Here is a 16,473-nt window from a genome sequence, read left to right on the forward strand (position 1 = left end):
CATGTAACTAGGACAGCACCTGGTATGTGGTAGGGAGCCAGTTAAAATTAAAAGTCCTCTCTATAAGTCTGTACTATTGTCTATCCAAATATAGGTGAGTGCCACATCTCCTGCCCCTTCTTTTCTTAGCTTTAGACCTGCATTTTTCTTTTAAAAATATCCCCATAGGTGTCTCTGGGGCATTTCAAATCCAAATAACCAACTTCTACTTTGTTGATGTCCTCCAGCCCCCTTTCTATACCTGGCGCATGGCAGGTATTAGTAAGGCACTGTTAATTATATGATTGGTAAAGGAAAGAAGAGATGTTTTCTCTCTGCGCTTATGGAATTCTGTATCCAGTCACCTGGCCTGTAAACTGTGTACCTTGTATCTTTCCCTGTCCTTCATCTTGACACCCAATCATTATGAACTCTCGTTTTTGTTTCTTAAGGTCACCAAAATATCCTCCTCTTTTCCTTTCCCACTGGCCGTGCCTGGACTATTGGCATTAGTTTCTTTTCAAAGTATCTCTCTGCCTCCTCCTCTGGGCCATTCCTCATCTTCTCTTGCCAAGATTATCGTGGCAGTCCCTTGGCTAAGAGCTCAGCCTCCAGTCTGTCTTTCTCATGCTTCATCTTGTTCCAGCCAATAAAGTTGATCACTTACTGTCTTGCTCAGAACCCTCTGATGACTCCTGCTGCCAGCAGCATCCAGTTTGAGCCCCCTCACTGGTCTTACCTCTACCCTTTCTCTCCCGCATACTAATTCTTACGCCATATGAACTGCTTATGATTCTCAAGTATCACGTGCATACTCATGACTCCATAACTTGCCACATGCAGCTTTTTACACCTAGAATGCCCTTTCTCACCAACTCTGCCTGGTAAGTCTTACTTAACCTAGTTTTAGCTAAGCTGGTCCTCGCATAATAGACACTGGTTTAAAACATTCTTGAAAAATAACTCCGGTTTGAAAGTAGTATTAATGATATAAATATAAACGAACTAAAATTGGCAGAAAATTATGTAGGTTAAACCATCAGAATGTCCATCCGATTTTATTGAAAAGAGAAAAGTCTCTGGAGTAAGATTATGGAGTTCACCACACATGAATAGTATTCTCTTCATAATGATTCAAAACAAAGCACTGCTACAAAGAAGTTGAAAGTAGACTTGCACAAAGTGTTACAGGATGTCACCAGTTTGAAGTGGCATATAAAACCAAGACTTTTAATATAAAATGAGAATTATTTCCATATTTTGTAATGAGATGGGAACTAACCACAAAAATCTTTTTACTCTACAGTCTCACTTGTAATCTTATTGTAAAGTATTTAAAAGATGTGTCAAACCTACAAATTAAAAGACATTTATCTTTTACAAAGTCAGGAGGTCACAATTTGTTGATGTCTGTTCAATAACTGTCAGAGAGATGCCCCATAACAAATACTTTAAGAATTAAGAAAGCATTTAATTGGATCCTTCAAGGTAAAATCATGCTTTAGCAGTAAAGTAGAAAATAACTACTTAAAATTTTCGGGGCATCTGGGTGGCTCAGTTGGTTAAGCGTCTGCCTCTTGATTTCAGCTCAGGTCCTGTTCCCAGGGTCCTGAGTTGGAACCCTGTATTGCGCTGTATGCTGACTGTGGAGCCTGCTTAGAATTCTCTCTCTCACTCTCACTCTGACCCTCCTTTCCCTGCTTTCTCTCTCTCTTTCTCTCTCTCAAAAAAAGATTTGCTCTGGAGAGAGCATTTTTAAGTCAGGTGTTTATAACTATTTCAGACCTTTTTATTGCTGAAAATTACCCTGTGATGTTGTGATAGAATAGGAAATATATGCTTGGTCTTCATTCCCCATTCCTGGCACAGGAGCATCTAAAACTCTTGTAATTTTTTAAGTAATAAGATATCTTTTTGTTATAACATTGATCTTCTTCCCCAGTTTTAAGACTCTGTAATCTAAGGGACACCTGGGTGGCTCAGTGGTTGAGCATCTGCCTTTGGCTCAGGGCATGATCCCAGAGTCCCACATCAGGCTTTCCTTGAGGAGACTGCTTCTCCCTCTGCCAATGTCTCTGCCACACTCCCCCCACCCCCCATCTCTCATGAATTAAATAGATAAAATCTAAAAAAAAAAAAAAAAAGACTGTAATCTCAGGAGTGAGCTGAGTCTTTTCACATGCAATAAGGTAACTCTTGGGCTCCTGGTTAGCTTCCACTGGGATCCTGTTGCCATAGGAACCAACCCTGTGATTAGAGGATTGGAACTTTCAATTCTACCCCTCTACCTCTCGGAGAGGAGAGGAGAGGAGAGGAGAGGAGAGGAGAGGAGAGGAGAGGAGAGGAGAGGAGAGGCACTGAAGATTAAGTTAAACAATGGCGGGTGATTTGATCACTCATGTCTCCTTAATGGAACCTCTATAAAAATCCTCAACAGTGGAGTTTGGTGAGCTTCCGGGTTAGTGAACACATTGAAGTGCTAGGAAGGTGGTGTGCCTAGAGAGGGCATGGAAGCCCTATGCACATTCCTCCTTTTCCCCATCACTTGCCTCATGTATCTCTTCCATCTGGCTATTCCTAAATTGCATCCTTTATAATAAATCAGGAGTAGTAAATAAAGTACCTTCCTGAGTTCCGAGAGCTGTTCTAGCAAATTATGGAACCTGAGGAGAGGGTCCTGGGAAATCCTGACTTATAGCTGTTCTGTCGAAAGTATAGACAGGACTTGGAATTGTGTGTCTGAAGTGGGGGCATTCTTGCAAAACTGAGCCCTTGACCAGTGGGGTCTGTGCTTGCTCCGCCACATAGTGGCATAATTGAATTACCTTGTAGACACCCGTTTAGTGTCTTCAGAGAATTAGAGAACTGTTAGGTGTGAAAAACCCACATATTTGGTGTCAGAAGTGCTGAAATATAGAAATAGATCATGTATTCCTAAAGTGTCTCATCTCCACACTAAAACAATTTCAAATACAATTTCCTAACATGTTTAAAAATCTTATAAATGAAGAGTTTTGGTGAGTTTTGAACCTATTTTTTCAAAATAAAAATGTTCCACTGATTAGCTTGCAAAGCCATTGATAGACATCAGGAGAGATGGAAATTCCCAAGCCTGGTTGGAATGAGATCGTTTGTAGTCTGATAAATGAGAATGAAAAATACATGTTGTGTCATAGGGGGTACAGACATTGTTGCATTTCTGTTTGAATCTCCATCTCTTTGTGAGTTCTTTTTCAGCTATATTAGCCATTAACAGGTCTCAAACTGAATTTAGGACTAAACTTTTGCATCACACAAATACTAAAGTATATCAATCACATTGTTCTCCCCAAAATATCCTTCTTTAATATTTAATGAGAACAAAAGTTTTTTGTATTATCAACAAATAAAATCTAAAACATTTTTAAGTTACCGTTTTTCATCTTAGTTCATTTTTTGTTACTGTTTTTAGATATTTTAGAATATATCTTCCCAGAAAAAACTTGTTGATAGTATATTCAGAACCACTGACCTAGAACAGTCTCTGCTGTTGTGCATGTCATTCATTATCACAATTACATGTTCCCATCTCTGTCTTCCCTGTTGATCAGTGAGGTCTCCCTAAGGGTAAGGATATGTCTTTGAACTGCCTCCTTCCAGCATGATGTCTGGAACGTGGTGGATGTTTGATAAACATTTGTTATCCAAATGAATAAATGCAGTGTCTCTTCTTTCCCATCCATCTTTGAGACATCCCATTAGAGTCTTCTCTCTCAAATGAACAGATCCTTCATTTCCATGAAATGAAAGTCAAACTCTTGGACATGACATTTAAGAAGACTGAACACTGGCTCACCTCACCTAGCCAGCTCTGTTCCCCTCCATGCAACTATATCCTATATATACTTAGTGTTCCCCAAAATTTCTCTTATATCTCCTAATTTCTACATGTGTTTGTCTGTTCCTCTGCCTACAAGCATTTTTCTATCCATACCTGCCAATTAAAACAATACTTAATTGTTTTAATTGTTTCTTTAGTCAGAATTAATTGCCTTCTCCTCTGTGTTCCCACTGAACTTTAATTTCTGTTATTGACCTTATCACCCCCTGACATGAATTGTATTTGTTTTATGTCTGTTTATCATGTGTGCTTCTTGAGAACAGAATCTCTGATCTTTTATAACCCATCATCCCTAATAATCTGCCTTACGTGTTGGTAGTATATAATATTTGTTTAATACACTCATGCATTCATCCTTTCTTTGGGCACACATTTATTGCATGCCTAAAAGGTATGAGGCACAGTGATAGGCACTAGATATGTAGCTGATACCCCCTTGTGTGTAGATGGTATGCATTGTCCTCACAGTCAAGGACAGTCATATGAGCAACTAAAAAGTTCTTAAGTGTAAAATACTTTCTATCAAACAATTAGTTCACCCAAGAGGATAGAAATGAGAAAGAAGTAACACTTTACAGAGGGGCCAGCATTCGAGCCGAGCCTTAAGGGATGGCCTGAATAGTTTGCCAGAGGAGAGGGAAGAAAAACTTTTCAGCAAAAAATGTACGCAATTGGGCAGCCCGGGTGGCACAGCGGTTTAGCGCCGCCTTCAGCCCAGGGCCTGATCCTGAAGACCTGGGATCGAGTCCCACATCAGGCTCCCTGCATGGAGCCTACTTCTCCCTCTGCCTGTGTCTCTGCCTCTCTCTCTCTCTCTCTCCGTGTCTCTCATGAATAAATAAATAGAATCTTTTAAAAAAAATAAAACATTTTTTAAAAATGTACACAATTCACACAGTGCGTAAAACACTGCCAATAATAGCCTTAGAGTGTGTGACTCAAATAGCTGAGTGGCATGCATCCATTTCAACAAACATTATCGAACATTTATTATATGCTGGTCACTTCTCTAGCATGAGTGATGACATCAGGAACAAAAGAGTTAAAAACCCCAGCTTTATGTTTATATTCTAGTTGCTTGTGAGATAGAGGGAGAGACAGAGAGTGAGAGAGAGTAAGAACAAAATAATTAGAATGCATGGTACATCAGATGGTAAGTAAGCCCTGGGGAAAAATAAAGCAGAGGAGGAGCTGGACTTATGTACAGTTTTGAATAGGCTGACCAAAGAAGGCCTCACAGAGAAGCTGACTTTTGAGTATCATTGATGGATAGCAGCCTCTTTCTCGTCTTTTGCCTCTTACAAACACGCCTTTTTTTTTTTTTTTGTAAGTTTTATCTATGAATTAAGTACTTTTTTCCTTTTATTTGGTGTGGTTTTGGAGATCTCTTGACTAACCTTAAATAAATGGCCATAATACCTAAATTCAACTGAGAGAACAGGACAAATGAACCACAGTCTCATACTCATACTTTTCAAGTCCCAACAAGACACAAGCTGCTTGATATCTGAAAAGGTGAGCTGTCGGAAAGCCCACCAGCATGAGTCAGAAAGTGCTGGGACTGTCTTTATGGCATCATTCTGGAGGCCCTCCACAGTGATTATCCTGACAGAGTTCATAAAGCAGTGGAAACATGATTGCCATTTATGACTGCTCATTTATTTAAATTTGGATTTAAGAAGATAGATACCAGAAGAGCAAAAGTGGCCAGAGGCTGAACTTGCTCTGCAGTGTCAGCTGTCTTCAGCTCGGCCCAGTGTCCTGCAGGTGTTGGCTCAGCTTTCCTTGCTGTTTCTCTCGTGGTAACTGATCCATTTTTTGTATTGAAACAACTGGGTTTGTTATAGAGTAGCATTCAAAATCCCCATCAAATTTTAAGATAAAACATAAGATGACAAGGAAATGTGCTTAGAGCTCTGCTCCTGTCCTCTGGCCTTTAAGTTGTTAGAGATGTTTGTTCCTTCTCTGCCATTAAAATGACCTTGAACAGCTCCTGGTGGTATAGTCCCTCAGCATCTGACTCTTGGTTTCAGTTCAGATCATGACCTCAGGGCGGTAAGAACAAGCCCCAGTGTGTTCTTACACTGTTGGGCCCTGTGCTCAGTGTGAAGTCTGCTTCACACTGCTCTCCTCCATGCACATGCAGGCATGCTCCTTCTCTCTCAAATGATAAATAAATCTTTAGAAAACATAAAATAAAGTAACACAAGAAAGTGGCTAAGGCTGAAATGATTTTCCTTAAGAAAATCTATCATAAAAAATTTTAAATAAAATAGGTACATTACAGAAAACTCAAAAAAAAAAAAAAAAACCTTTAAGAGTTCTCCAAATATATGCTTATTTACATACTATTTTCTATTTGACCTGAGTCATTGAAGTCATAAATTTAACACCGAGCATTGTGAGTTTTTTGAAGTTGATGAACAGCCAGAAATGAGAATAAAATAATTCAAGATTATGGTATACTGAATAATATTGTGATATATAAACAATGCACTTACATAGTGAGTTTTAGGGACTAAGTATCACACAGAAAATGTGTTTAGGGTAATTAACCACGAGACACCTGCCGAGCCAGCGTCTTGGAGAACTGGTGGACTTCAGTCTTTTGATGGATTTCAGTAGCAGCAGGCTATTTCTCATTTGTCTTAGAGATCAAAAATAGGTATTTCAGTTTTATTTTGAATTGCCTCTGGTAAAATATCTTTCGATATTTAATCTCATGCAAGATCTAGTTCATATTGTACCAAAGATGGTCCATTATTAATTAGTATGGTGAGTTAAGTTCACTTAAATATATTATGAATTTAAACCCCTCAAGGGAAAGAGTCTCCACCTGTTTTGTTCATAGATACTTTAACATCTAAAGCAATGCCCATTAGTAAAATATTCAATACATGTTTACTGAATGAGAGATTAGGTAATATCCTGGTATGAAAATGTATTCATTTATTAATTTCTGACTATCACACTTTTATGTTGTTATCCAATTATTGAGGCCTTTAAAAAATATAAATTACTCGTTATTTTCTGATAAAGATTTATCCAGTGGACACAGTGTGCATCCTTGCCTACTCAGTTTTGCAATTGAATCTGCATCTTGTTCTTCTGATTTTAAAAACTGATTAGAAAATGCATTGTTCAATGTCAGGGGAAAAGGGAAATAAGGGACCTGTATAACTTTTTCTTTTGGGGCTGGAAAAGGGGAAATGAAGTTGCCACAAAGAAACTAGATCATTCTGAGTTCCTAAAATTCACCAAGCCAGAAAGCTAGTTTTCAGAGTAAAGACCAAAGATCCAATTTTTAAATATATCATATTCATAGATTTATTTTTAAAGGCTGGACAGCTCAAAACTTTCAGATTTTGTTAAAAGATGTGATTATCAGCATGGCTTTTGCATATTGGAGGAATTTCTTTTTAAATAAGTGTTAATATAGTGCTAGGAGATGTGAGGAGGGAAGTAGATTTTGAAAATGAAGCATATTTTGAAATGTTTAGCTTCCATTGGATATTACTTTACTGTGGCTGTTTTCTACCTGCTGTTCCCAGTGAACCTACCCTTGAAGAGCAAAGAAGTGTTGCATCACAGTAGATTTCCTTCCATAAATATTATCTCCCTAATGTCTTCCTTTCCTTTATGGTTTGTTAGGATTTTTTGCATCTGGACACATTACTGATGAGTGATTGACTACTAAATAAACTGTTAGTCCTCCCAAACAGCTATTTTAAGAACTGGAGTCTTTTCAGTCACTTTGGCAGAAATGATATTTTGCTTATCTTATTAAAAGGACTTTTTCCTCAAAGCATTCAAAGCACATATAATAATACCATTTCTCTCTCCATTTTTAACTTCCTGGCTTTTTACTACATTCTTCATATATTCTAATTCCCTCTGTAGAAATGAGTAATCCTGGGCTTTGAGAGCTTAAGTGATTGACCAATTTTGGAGGACTCACATTTAGGCCAGAGCTGGTTTTTAACAAATACTGCAGTAATCACAGCTAATTTTGTCTTCTTCTTTTTTTTTTTAAAGATTTTATTTATTTATTCATGAAAGAATAGAGAGAGGCAGAGACACAGGCAGAGGGAGAAGCAGGCTTCATGCAGGGAGCCTGACGTGGGACTCGATCCCGGGTCTCCAGGGTCACGCCCTGGGCCAAAGGCGGTGCTAAACCACCGAGCTACCCGGGCTGCGCCATTCTTTTTTTTGTATTATATGGTAGCACTGCTTATATTAGGGGCTGTTTCTGCTTGAGGGCCTTGGGGAGTTTCTCTCTCAACATGGAGAAATATATTTGCTTTTTATAGGCAAGGGTAGAGAAGTGGTGTGTTACTATTCAAGAGAGCCAGAATATTTGTAAACATCATTTAAATTTTAAATTTGTTTGTATCAACTGTGTCTAATTACCACTTTTTTTTATTGGTCGAAATTCTTATTAGTGTCCCTTACCTTTATTTCATTGATTATTTAAAATAAGCCTATGGAAATGATATTCCTGATGATACCATGAACTCTTTTTCACTTGAAAATATCTTTCAGCATCATTTACTTCTCAATCAGTGATGTTATGCTTATCTCTTATTGGCAAAAATTAAGATTTAAATTCTGTTTTCATAATCATCCCTCTTTTAAAAATATTAAGCAAATATCTGTTAAGTGCCTCCTATGTGCTATATTTTCTCTTTGCTTTCTCATGTTTGGCTCATATTAATGAGTACTTTATTCGTATAGCCAATTTTATTTAATGAACTATGAAGTTAGAGATAATTTTGTTAGCTATTTGAAACTTCTAGGTGTCTTCTTTCTTCCTTCACTCTTATGTTTAGCTACTATTCTTCTAAAAGAAAGCTAATCATAAGCCAGTTTAAACACGACTTACTAAAATATCATTTTCAAAATAAACATCACTATTTTGAGATCATTTGCTCCTCAGTAAATCAGCAGGTATTAGCTTAGTTAAGTACCTTTACAAGCAAAATTCCAAGAACAGATTCGGCTTGCTCTCTAAAGGCCAATTTTCTTTTTCCTTATTTTGATAAAACTTGGTCTTTATACAACCTAATTACTTTTATTGCATCTGGAATAATTTTAAATCACTATCAAAACATTAATAACTCTAATTTAAAAAATTTTTAAATCACAGAGTTAAAAAAAGACTAGAGTTTAGCATTGTATTTCTTTGAGTAACCCCTCTATCTACACAGGCTTTAATTGATAAACAGCTTTAGTTTGCAAGACAGTGAGAAGTGAGAACATTTATGACAGCAATTAGCTGAACATTCTAATTAATTCAAACATTAAGGATAACAGTTATAACTGGAAAACCATCTTTTCATTAAAACTTAGGCTAAGGAAATGTGATTTGAGTGTGTTTTAAATTTCCTTCTCCCCAGTATTGTTGAAATTATTGACTATTTAAACTTTTATAAGCTTATATTTCAAAGCTGTTCTTGAGAAGAAAAAAATCAAAATATAATTAAAATGGTAGCAAATAAAATATTCTCTTAGGGTTATTGCCTATATGTGTGGAAAACTAATTAATATATTTTGATCCAAGATGCTCCTAAATACAGAGCAATGATTTTAATCAATGTTTCTGAAAAAGAATCATTATATTGGCTGTATGCTACTTGTGACAGTAATGATTACCTTATCATTTAACTAAGTTTGAAGTTTATAATATTGTAAGGTACCTTGAAAAACAAGCTTTTTTCTTGTTGTGTTAAGCACTATGCAGAAGATGGTGGGTTATTTTCCACTCTTACATAACCAGTGAAACTTATTATCATATAAGCCGAACAGTTTTTCTAACTGCATATTATTTTACATATTTTACTAATCATTGCTTTTCCTTTGATGTATAGGATGATCAGTGAAAAGAACAGAACAAAACCACTACTTTCCTATAAATTCCTCTTTTTCACTCCACTGAAAGCCATGCTTTACACTTGTATTCATTCTCATTTGTAGTCCCTTTTGGAAATCATCTGATTTATACATGTTCTGTCAAACCTGGGGTTTTTATTTCTAGCACAGAAGTCTTTTGATAAATCTAATTTGGCAAGTTGTATCCTATCAGAATTCAAGTGTTATAGAACAATTATGTTTGCCTTTTTAAAATTGGAATTCAGCTTGAATTTCCTTCCCACTGACAATGACATAAGAGTTCCTTTTTCCATTTTGGTGCTAGAAGGTGTCATGTTGTTGCCCATTAAATATGTGACAAACGAGGTGAGAAATTCATTATATTGCTATAAAAAAAATCTGTGTGAACACATCTCTTTCTTTTCCTCACCCACCTCCCCCCTTCTGTATTGCTAGAATATTAACAGCGAATTTATGTGAAAATAAACTATATGCTTATTTGTTTAAAACTCTAAAAATTAACTTTTTAGTAGAAGATAACATAAAGTATATCCTATAGGAGACTTATAAGACCCAGGAATACAGAAAATGGGTATAAGACTAGATATCATTATATTGAATAAGGAACATTTTATTTGTACTAAAAGTTGATAAGCATCAAGTAAAGTGTCACAATATGTTTTCACGTTTCTTAACATCTTCAAGGCTTTATATCAAACGCATTTTAATTTGAATTTTAGCCAATATGAAAGAACAATATTGAATTTTTTTGTAAAGTGTAGTGCTTGGGCTATAGGAAGCGGTAGATCACAGGACAAGCATCAAATTCATGAGAGCAAGAATCTTGGGGGGGTGGGGGGAGCTTGGAATAGAGGTCAAGAAGGACAATAGGCCAGACCTCTAGGGAATTAACTGAAGCAAATCATCATTAAGTCAAAATAGAAGGAGAAGCCTTTTAAGCTAGGTGCAAAGAAGTTAGGTGGTCTAGAAATCTTATTTTATTTTATTTTTTAAGATTTTATTTATCCATGAGAGACACAGAGAGAGAGAGCGGCAGAGACACAGGCAGAGGGAGAAGCAGGCTCCCCACAAGGAGCCCCATGTGGGACTCGATCCCACACCCCAGGATCACACCCAGAGCTGAAGGCAGACACTCAACCACTGAGCCACCCAGGCGTCCAGTCTAGAAATTTTCAATGTTAATAGTTATATTGCCAATATACCTGCTCAAGCCCTGGTAAATGAGGACTCTAATGGAGAAGTCACTCATAACAATAACTCTAAATTCAACTCAACTGGAGTCCATGCTGGACATAAACCAGAACTATGGGGACATAGTCCTTTGACTAGTCAACCCCAAGTGTACTTCTTGACATGACTGTACTAATATGTGCTTATAAATTAATTAAAATAAAAGATTCCTGGGATTAATTTAAAAAAAAAGCCACCCTGGAACACCTCGGTGGCTCAGCAGTTAAGCACACCTGCCTTCAGCTCAGGGCGTGATCCTGGAGTCCAGAATTAAGTCCCACATTGGGCTCCCTGCATGGAGCCTGCTTCTCTGGAGGCTGCTTCTCCCCCTGCCTATATCTCTGCCTCTTTTTCTGTGTCTTTCATGAATAAATAAATAAAATCTTATATAAAAAAAAGAAGATTCCTTACATTGAGGAGAGTTAGACTTAATCTAACGCAACATTTACTAAAGTGGTTTCTACAGTTTCAGATTCTCTATTAAAAAGGGGGGAGGGGGCTCATGATCCAATATATTTGGAAATCCACATACTGTATGTTGTGCTATAAGCTTCAGCATCCATTTTTAACTTTTAGCACTTTGTCATTTTATTCATGCATTCATTTATTCAACAAATTTAATCAAAATCAGATAATTGCCTTGAGAGACAGTGACAACTAGATTCTCAATCTTGATTGGTCTGACTCCAAAGTCTTTCTACTACTCCACAATTGCCTCTCAAGGCAATTAACTGATTTTGATTAATTTGTTTTGCTAAAGCAAAAACTCACTTGAAAGACATTTTAAGTTTATTTGTGATTGTCATATGGTATTTATTGGTTTTTTTAAATAGATACACATTTTAGAAATTTAACAGGTTGTGATAAATGTTAGCATTTGGAGAGAAGTTTCAGAAACATATTGTAGCACTAAACCCTGAGGTTCACATTCCAAGCATCACACATAGTAGGTACTCAGAAGAATATGACTGTAACTTCACATATTACTTGAATAAGTGGTAGAGTAGTTTGAAAAGACAACTTTGATTCTTAAAAAGAAAGATGCTATTCACATTTTGAAAGTAATTTAATTCTCCATTTGACATGCTCAAGATGGCTGTAGGATTTTTTGCTTTAAAGATAGAGTATATGTAGAAGATGAATATATAAAATTGGTCCCCTTGAGCATGTCTAGACCTACCTATCACCTGCAGCTTCTACATTTTTGACCAAAATATTCTTAGGTGATATGAACTTCATATCTTATGTGAGAAAGTCATAGCTCACTACTGAAAATTTGAATATCCTGATCTAAAGCAAGGTCTGGCACATACTTGCAAATAGATTTAAGAAAATGAAATGGATTGCCTTACTATTAAAAAATCTACAGTTCTGGGAGAGAGGTGAGACAGTCTGGCTTTTGCACACACTGATGGCAAGTTGGGCCAGAATGTGTAATTCACAGAGTTACCTTAATTAGCCATGATGTCAACACACCAGTCATCACTGAACTTACTGTCAAAATGCTTTTCAAATATTAAAACGATTATTTCTGTAGTGCAAACATATATTTTAATCTCTCCTCTTCACCGTCAGGAGGTGATTTTGAGGAGTGAAGTGATCAGAAGGGAAATTCCTAGAAAGAAAAAGGAAATTCCTAGATAATCTGTAAACCTAGATGGATTCCCAAGCCCTTGTAATTTTTTACTTGTACCTTGTATTACTGTATTACTTTACGTGTATTTACTGTTGCTGAATGGAGTTTTATTGCTATTTATTTTGCAAAAAGCAGAATGGTGAACAGAAACTTGAAAAGAAGTATTAATGTGTAATATTTTTATTCATGTCATTGTATTTCCTTACTAACTTTAAAATGTTTTGGCTTAATTTTAGGGACACCACAGTACAAACCCTTACTCTTCAGCCTTCTGTTAAAGATGGACTAATTGTATATGAAGACTCACCTTTGGTTAGTAATCTAACTGTATAAATATTCTCAACTGTATTTTTCTCAATGATGATTATATTTCAGCCTTTGAGAGAGGATTTGTAAGATTTCAGTCTTAACTGAAAAACACTCATTCATATGTCATTTGGGAAGTGAACGTTTAAATGCAAATAATTGAGAAAATAAAATGTTTTCTTATTCTGTTTTTTGCTCTTTGGAGTGATTTAGGGAATGATAGAAATCCTCTAATGATTTCTTTATCATTCCAGAATTTTTTTAAAAAAATGTTTTCTGTTTTCAAATATGAGAGTTTAGAATTAGATAATGCTTCTAGGATTTTTTAAAAATGATTTTAATGAATAAAATATTAGCCCCGTGTTTTGGGTAGCTGGAAAAAGCCATTCCTCACCTTCTCACATAAGATCCTGGCCTGCTGGGCCTGTCCCTCTGTGTAGATAACTCCTTTGTGTCAGTGGCACAAATAGACCCACATGAGAACCTTGGTGGTCCAGAGGTTTTTGAAGTGATTAAAGTCTTTAGAATCTCCCTTCTGAATTCTCCCAGGTTGTGCCTAACTTTTCCTGAACAGAGATGGGGAGGGTGGGGATTAGTGTTAGGAAGCTCTTTATTTTCTGCCTCTTAAAAATTCAGTTTATTTTTACCCAAAAATTAAAGAGAAAAGCCTGAATCAGCTTTTTTTTAAGAATGAATAAAATATTTGTGGTAGAGGTATCATCTATTTCTCAATCTGTATTTCCTTAAAATTACTAGCCAAAACTATATAATGAGAAAAATTTATTATATGGTTCACTTTATGTTCTGAGATATTTCTTACTATTAAAAAAATAAGTTTTGGTTTTACATTTAAATTCATTGAGTGTTTCTCCCATCTACTCTCTTAAAATGGTTTTAAGAGGTTATCCTAGCTTTTACCTTTCTCTTCATAATATCTCCATTTATTCAGACACCAAAGACCTAGGACAGTCTCCTATTTTTCCTTTCCCTACTTCCCATCTAATCTCTTGCCAAGACTGTAGATTATACCTCCAAAAACTCTTCAGATCAATTTAATACTTTCTATTTCCATTTTTCCATTCCTCCTCCCCTAAAATCAGGTCCCCCAAACCACTTTTTTACCAAATTATTATAGTAAACCCCTTTTAGTCTATTTGCATATTGCTGCCAGATAGAATGTCCTAAAGTGTAGCTCCAAGCTTCATTCCTATCATGCCTGAACTCATAAATCTTTATGTATTTATTATTTAATGAGATAAAGTACATATTTCTTGGTCTGGCAATCAAATTGTAGCAGAAACCTGATCTACCCTTTGAGACCATTCTCTTTTCTTACATTTAACCTCTGCTTCAGCCAAGATAGACTACTCATATTCACTCTTCCCTCAGTATGCCTCAGGCTTTCTTGAGTTTGACCATTGATTAGGGAATCAATGAATCCCACGTGGGTATCTTGAATACTTATGTCTTCACCATCCATTCTGATCTATTAAAATCCTGTACTTCTAGAGCTATAACAAATGCAGTAGTCTAATATCTACTCTTGATTGTGATGTCTCAATCTTCTTAATTCCCATGGCACTTTAATTTCTATATTCGTTATACTTGTTTTAAATCTCCTCTAAAACACTACTCTGGGGTGTTAAATATGGACATCACCAACATAGGAATAATTATGATGCTAAAGGGAAATAAAGTGATTACTGCAGAGTTAACAGTTTAGTAACTATGTGAAACTTTTGGTAGAGATCCATAAATTTTGTTTCCAGCTCTGCTACATACTTTTTTTTGTGGTAGTATATCCATAACTTAAATAAAACTAGCTACTATTATAAACCCAAAGCAATGGTGATAAAAATTTTAAAACATTTGCTTTCATTTTTTTGTTTATGATAAATGTTCTGTCTTTAAAGGTTAAAGCAGTAAAGTTGGGTCATGTTCTGGTGGTAGATGAGGCAGACAAAGCCCCAACAAATGTCACCTGTATTTTAAAAACTCTAGTAGAAAATGGAGAAATGATTCTAGCAGATGGAAGACGCATTGTTGCAAGTGAGTATATAAAAAGGCTTTCAATATATGCAGATTTTACATCTTTGGTATCAAATCACACACTTAGCTGACTAATCTACAAGCAACAAGCATAAATTCAGTATAACTGAAACTGTCTGTGTTGACAGTCATTTTTAAAAGTCAGTACATCTGAATCTTTGTTTCACATTTTTATAGCCAGAGAGCACCTTTAAAAATTTCCATAGTACTTTTAAGACAAATCAGCTTTATATTTTTCTACTCTGAGAATACCAGCTATAATCTTATTATACTCATCTCTCCATTATTTTGTGCAGTTTGTTTTCTTTTCTTATTATTTGGATTTCTTAAAATCTCTAGCATGTTTCTATGACTTATAATATTAAAATTAATGTTATTATTACTCAGTAATTAGAAAAACTTGCCAGGGAGTTTTGTATGTTATATATATTTTTTTTTTTTTTCATAGATATCTGAATCCATGTGTGCACTTGTGTATATATACACACACACTCATGCATTCACGCACATGTGCACACACCCATACACCCCTACCTCAGGAAGAAGTTATCCTGTGCTTAGGACTATCTTCTTATATTCAATTCATTCATTCATTTATTTATTTTCCTTATTGTTAGAAAAACCGTAGATTGATGAGTCTCATTTGTCCATTTAACTTATAAAGAAAAATTGTTTGTCTGATATAATGTGAGAATATTTTCTAGTTTCTAATTTAAATTTTTGTGTGATGAGAAGACTTGAACATCTGTAACTAGCCATTGAAAATACATATAGGCAATTGCAGAGTAACCAAGCAAATTGAAACTAAGAACTAAAATCTTCAATATTCAAAGAGAATATGTCAAGAAAACCCCATTGAAAATGTACAAGTGCCTCAGTAGAGAGGTTCTTCTTAGACATTATCATTGGGAGATGGCCATTTCCAAGCCTAGGAAACTAGCATACAATATAAATAATACAAGTATAAATATAAATAATAAAAATATTCTAACATATCGACTTCACAGTGAATTTATGGGAAAAATGAGAATTTGAGTTAGCCTGGATACTACCTCCTATGAAGATCTCATTCAGACTCTCAGGATCAGAATCTGTCTGCCCTTTTTAGATGTATTTTGAAGACATTGAACAGAAAACAAGAAAAAAATTGCTGAAACAAAATTGTAGTTAAAGAGTGATTATCTCCTGGTGATCCTCTACATTTTCTAATGTATTTTTGAAGAGTAGTCTGGAAGAAAAGGAGTCATCCTAATTTTTAAACTCCAATTTGATTGTACACAATATTTTAAACACAAGAGCCTCTGAAGCTCTTCTGAACATGGTTTCTTAAAGCATCACTTCTAGAGCTGTGTTTTCCATTTTCTTTCCTTTTTCAGTTTTGATTTTTTAATTGCCATTTTTATTTTAATTAACTAAAGTTTGCCTGTGACACATACCCTTTTATCCACCACAACTAAAATTAACGGGGCTCAAACATTAAGACTATTAATTGTATTTAGTGCAT

At 35.6% G+C, this 16,473-nt stretch overlaps 1 protein-coding gene across 4 annotated transcripts in view; it reads left to right on the forward strand.

Annotated features, from left to right (window-relative positions):
* VWA8 (von Willebrand factor A domain containing 8) overlaps positions 1–16,473 on the forward strand; it is a 340,735-nt gene that overhangs the window by 183,626 nt on the left and 140,636 nt on the right. For all 4 annotated transcript variants that reach the window (XM_072760629.1, XM_072760627.1, XM_072760630.1 and 1 more), the window contains 2 exons: positions 12,851–12,926; positions 14,834–14,969. In XM_072760629.1, the coding sequence (XP_072616730.1) occupies positions 12,851–12,926; positions 14,834–14,969 (212 nt within the window). The remainder of the gene's footprint in view (positions 1–12,850; positions 12,927–14,833; positions 14,970–16,473) is intronic.

The sequence above is a fragment of the Vulpes vulpes genome, chromosome 6 (genome assembly GCF_048418805.1).
Source record: "Vulpes vulpes isolate BD-2025 chromosome 6, VulVul3, whole genome shotgun sequence".
NCBI classification, from domain to species: domain Eukaryota; kingdom Metazoa; phylum Chordata; class Mammalia; order Carnivora; family Canidae; genus Vulpes; species Vulpes vulpes.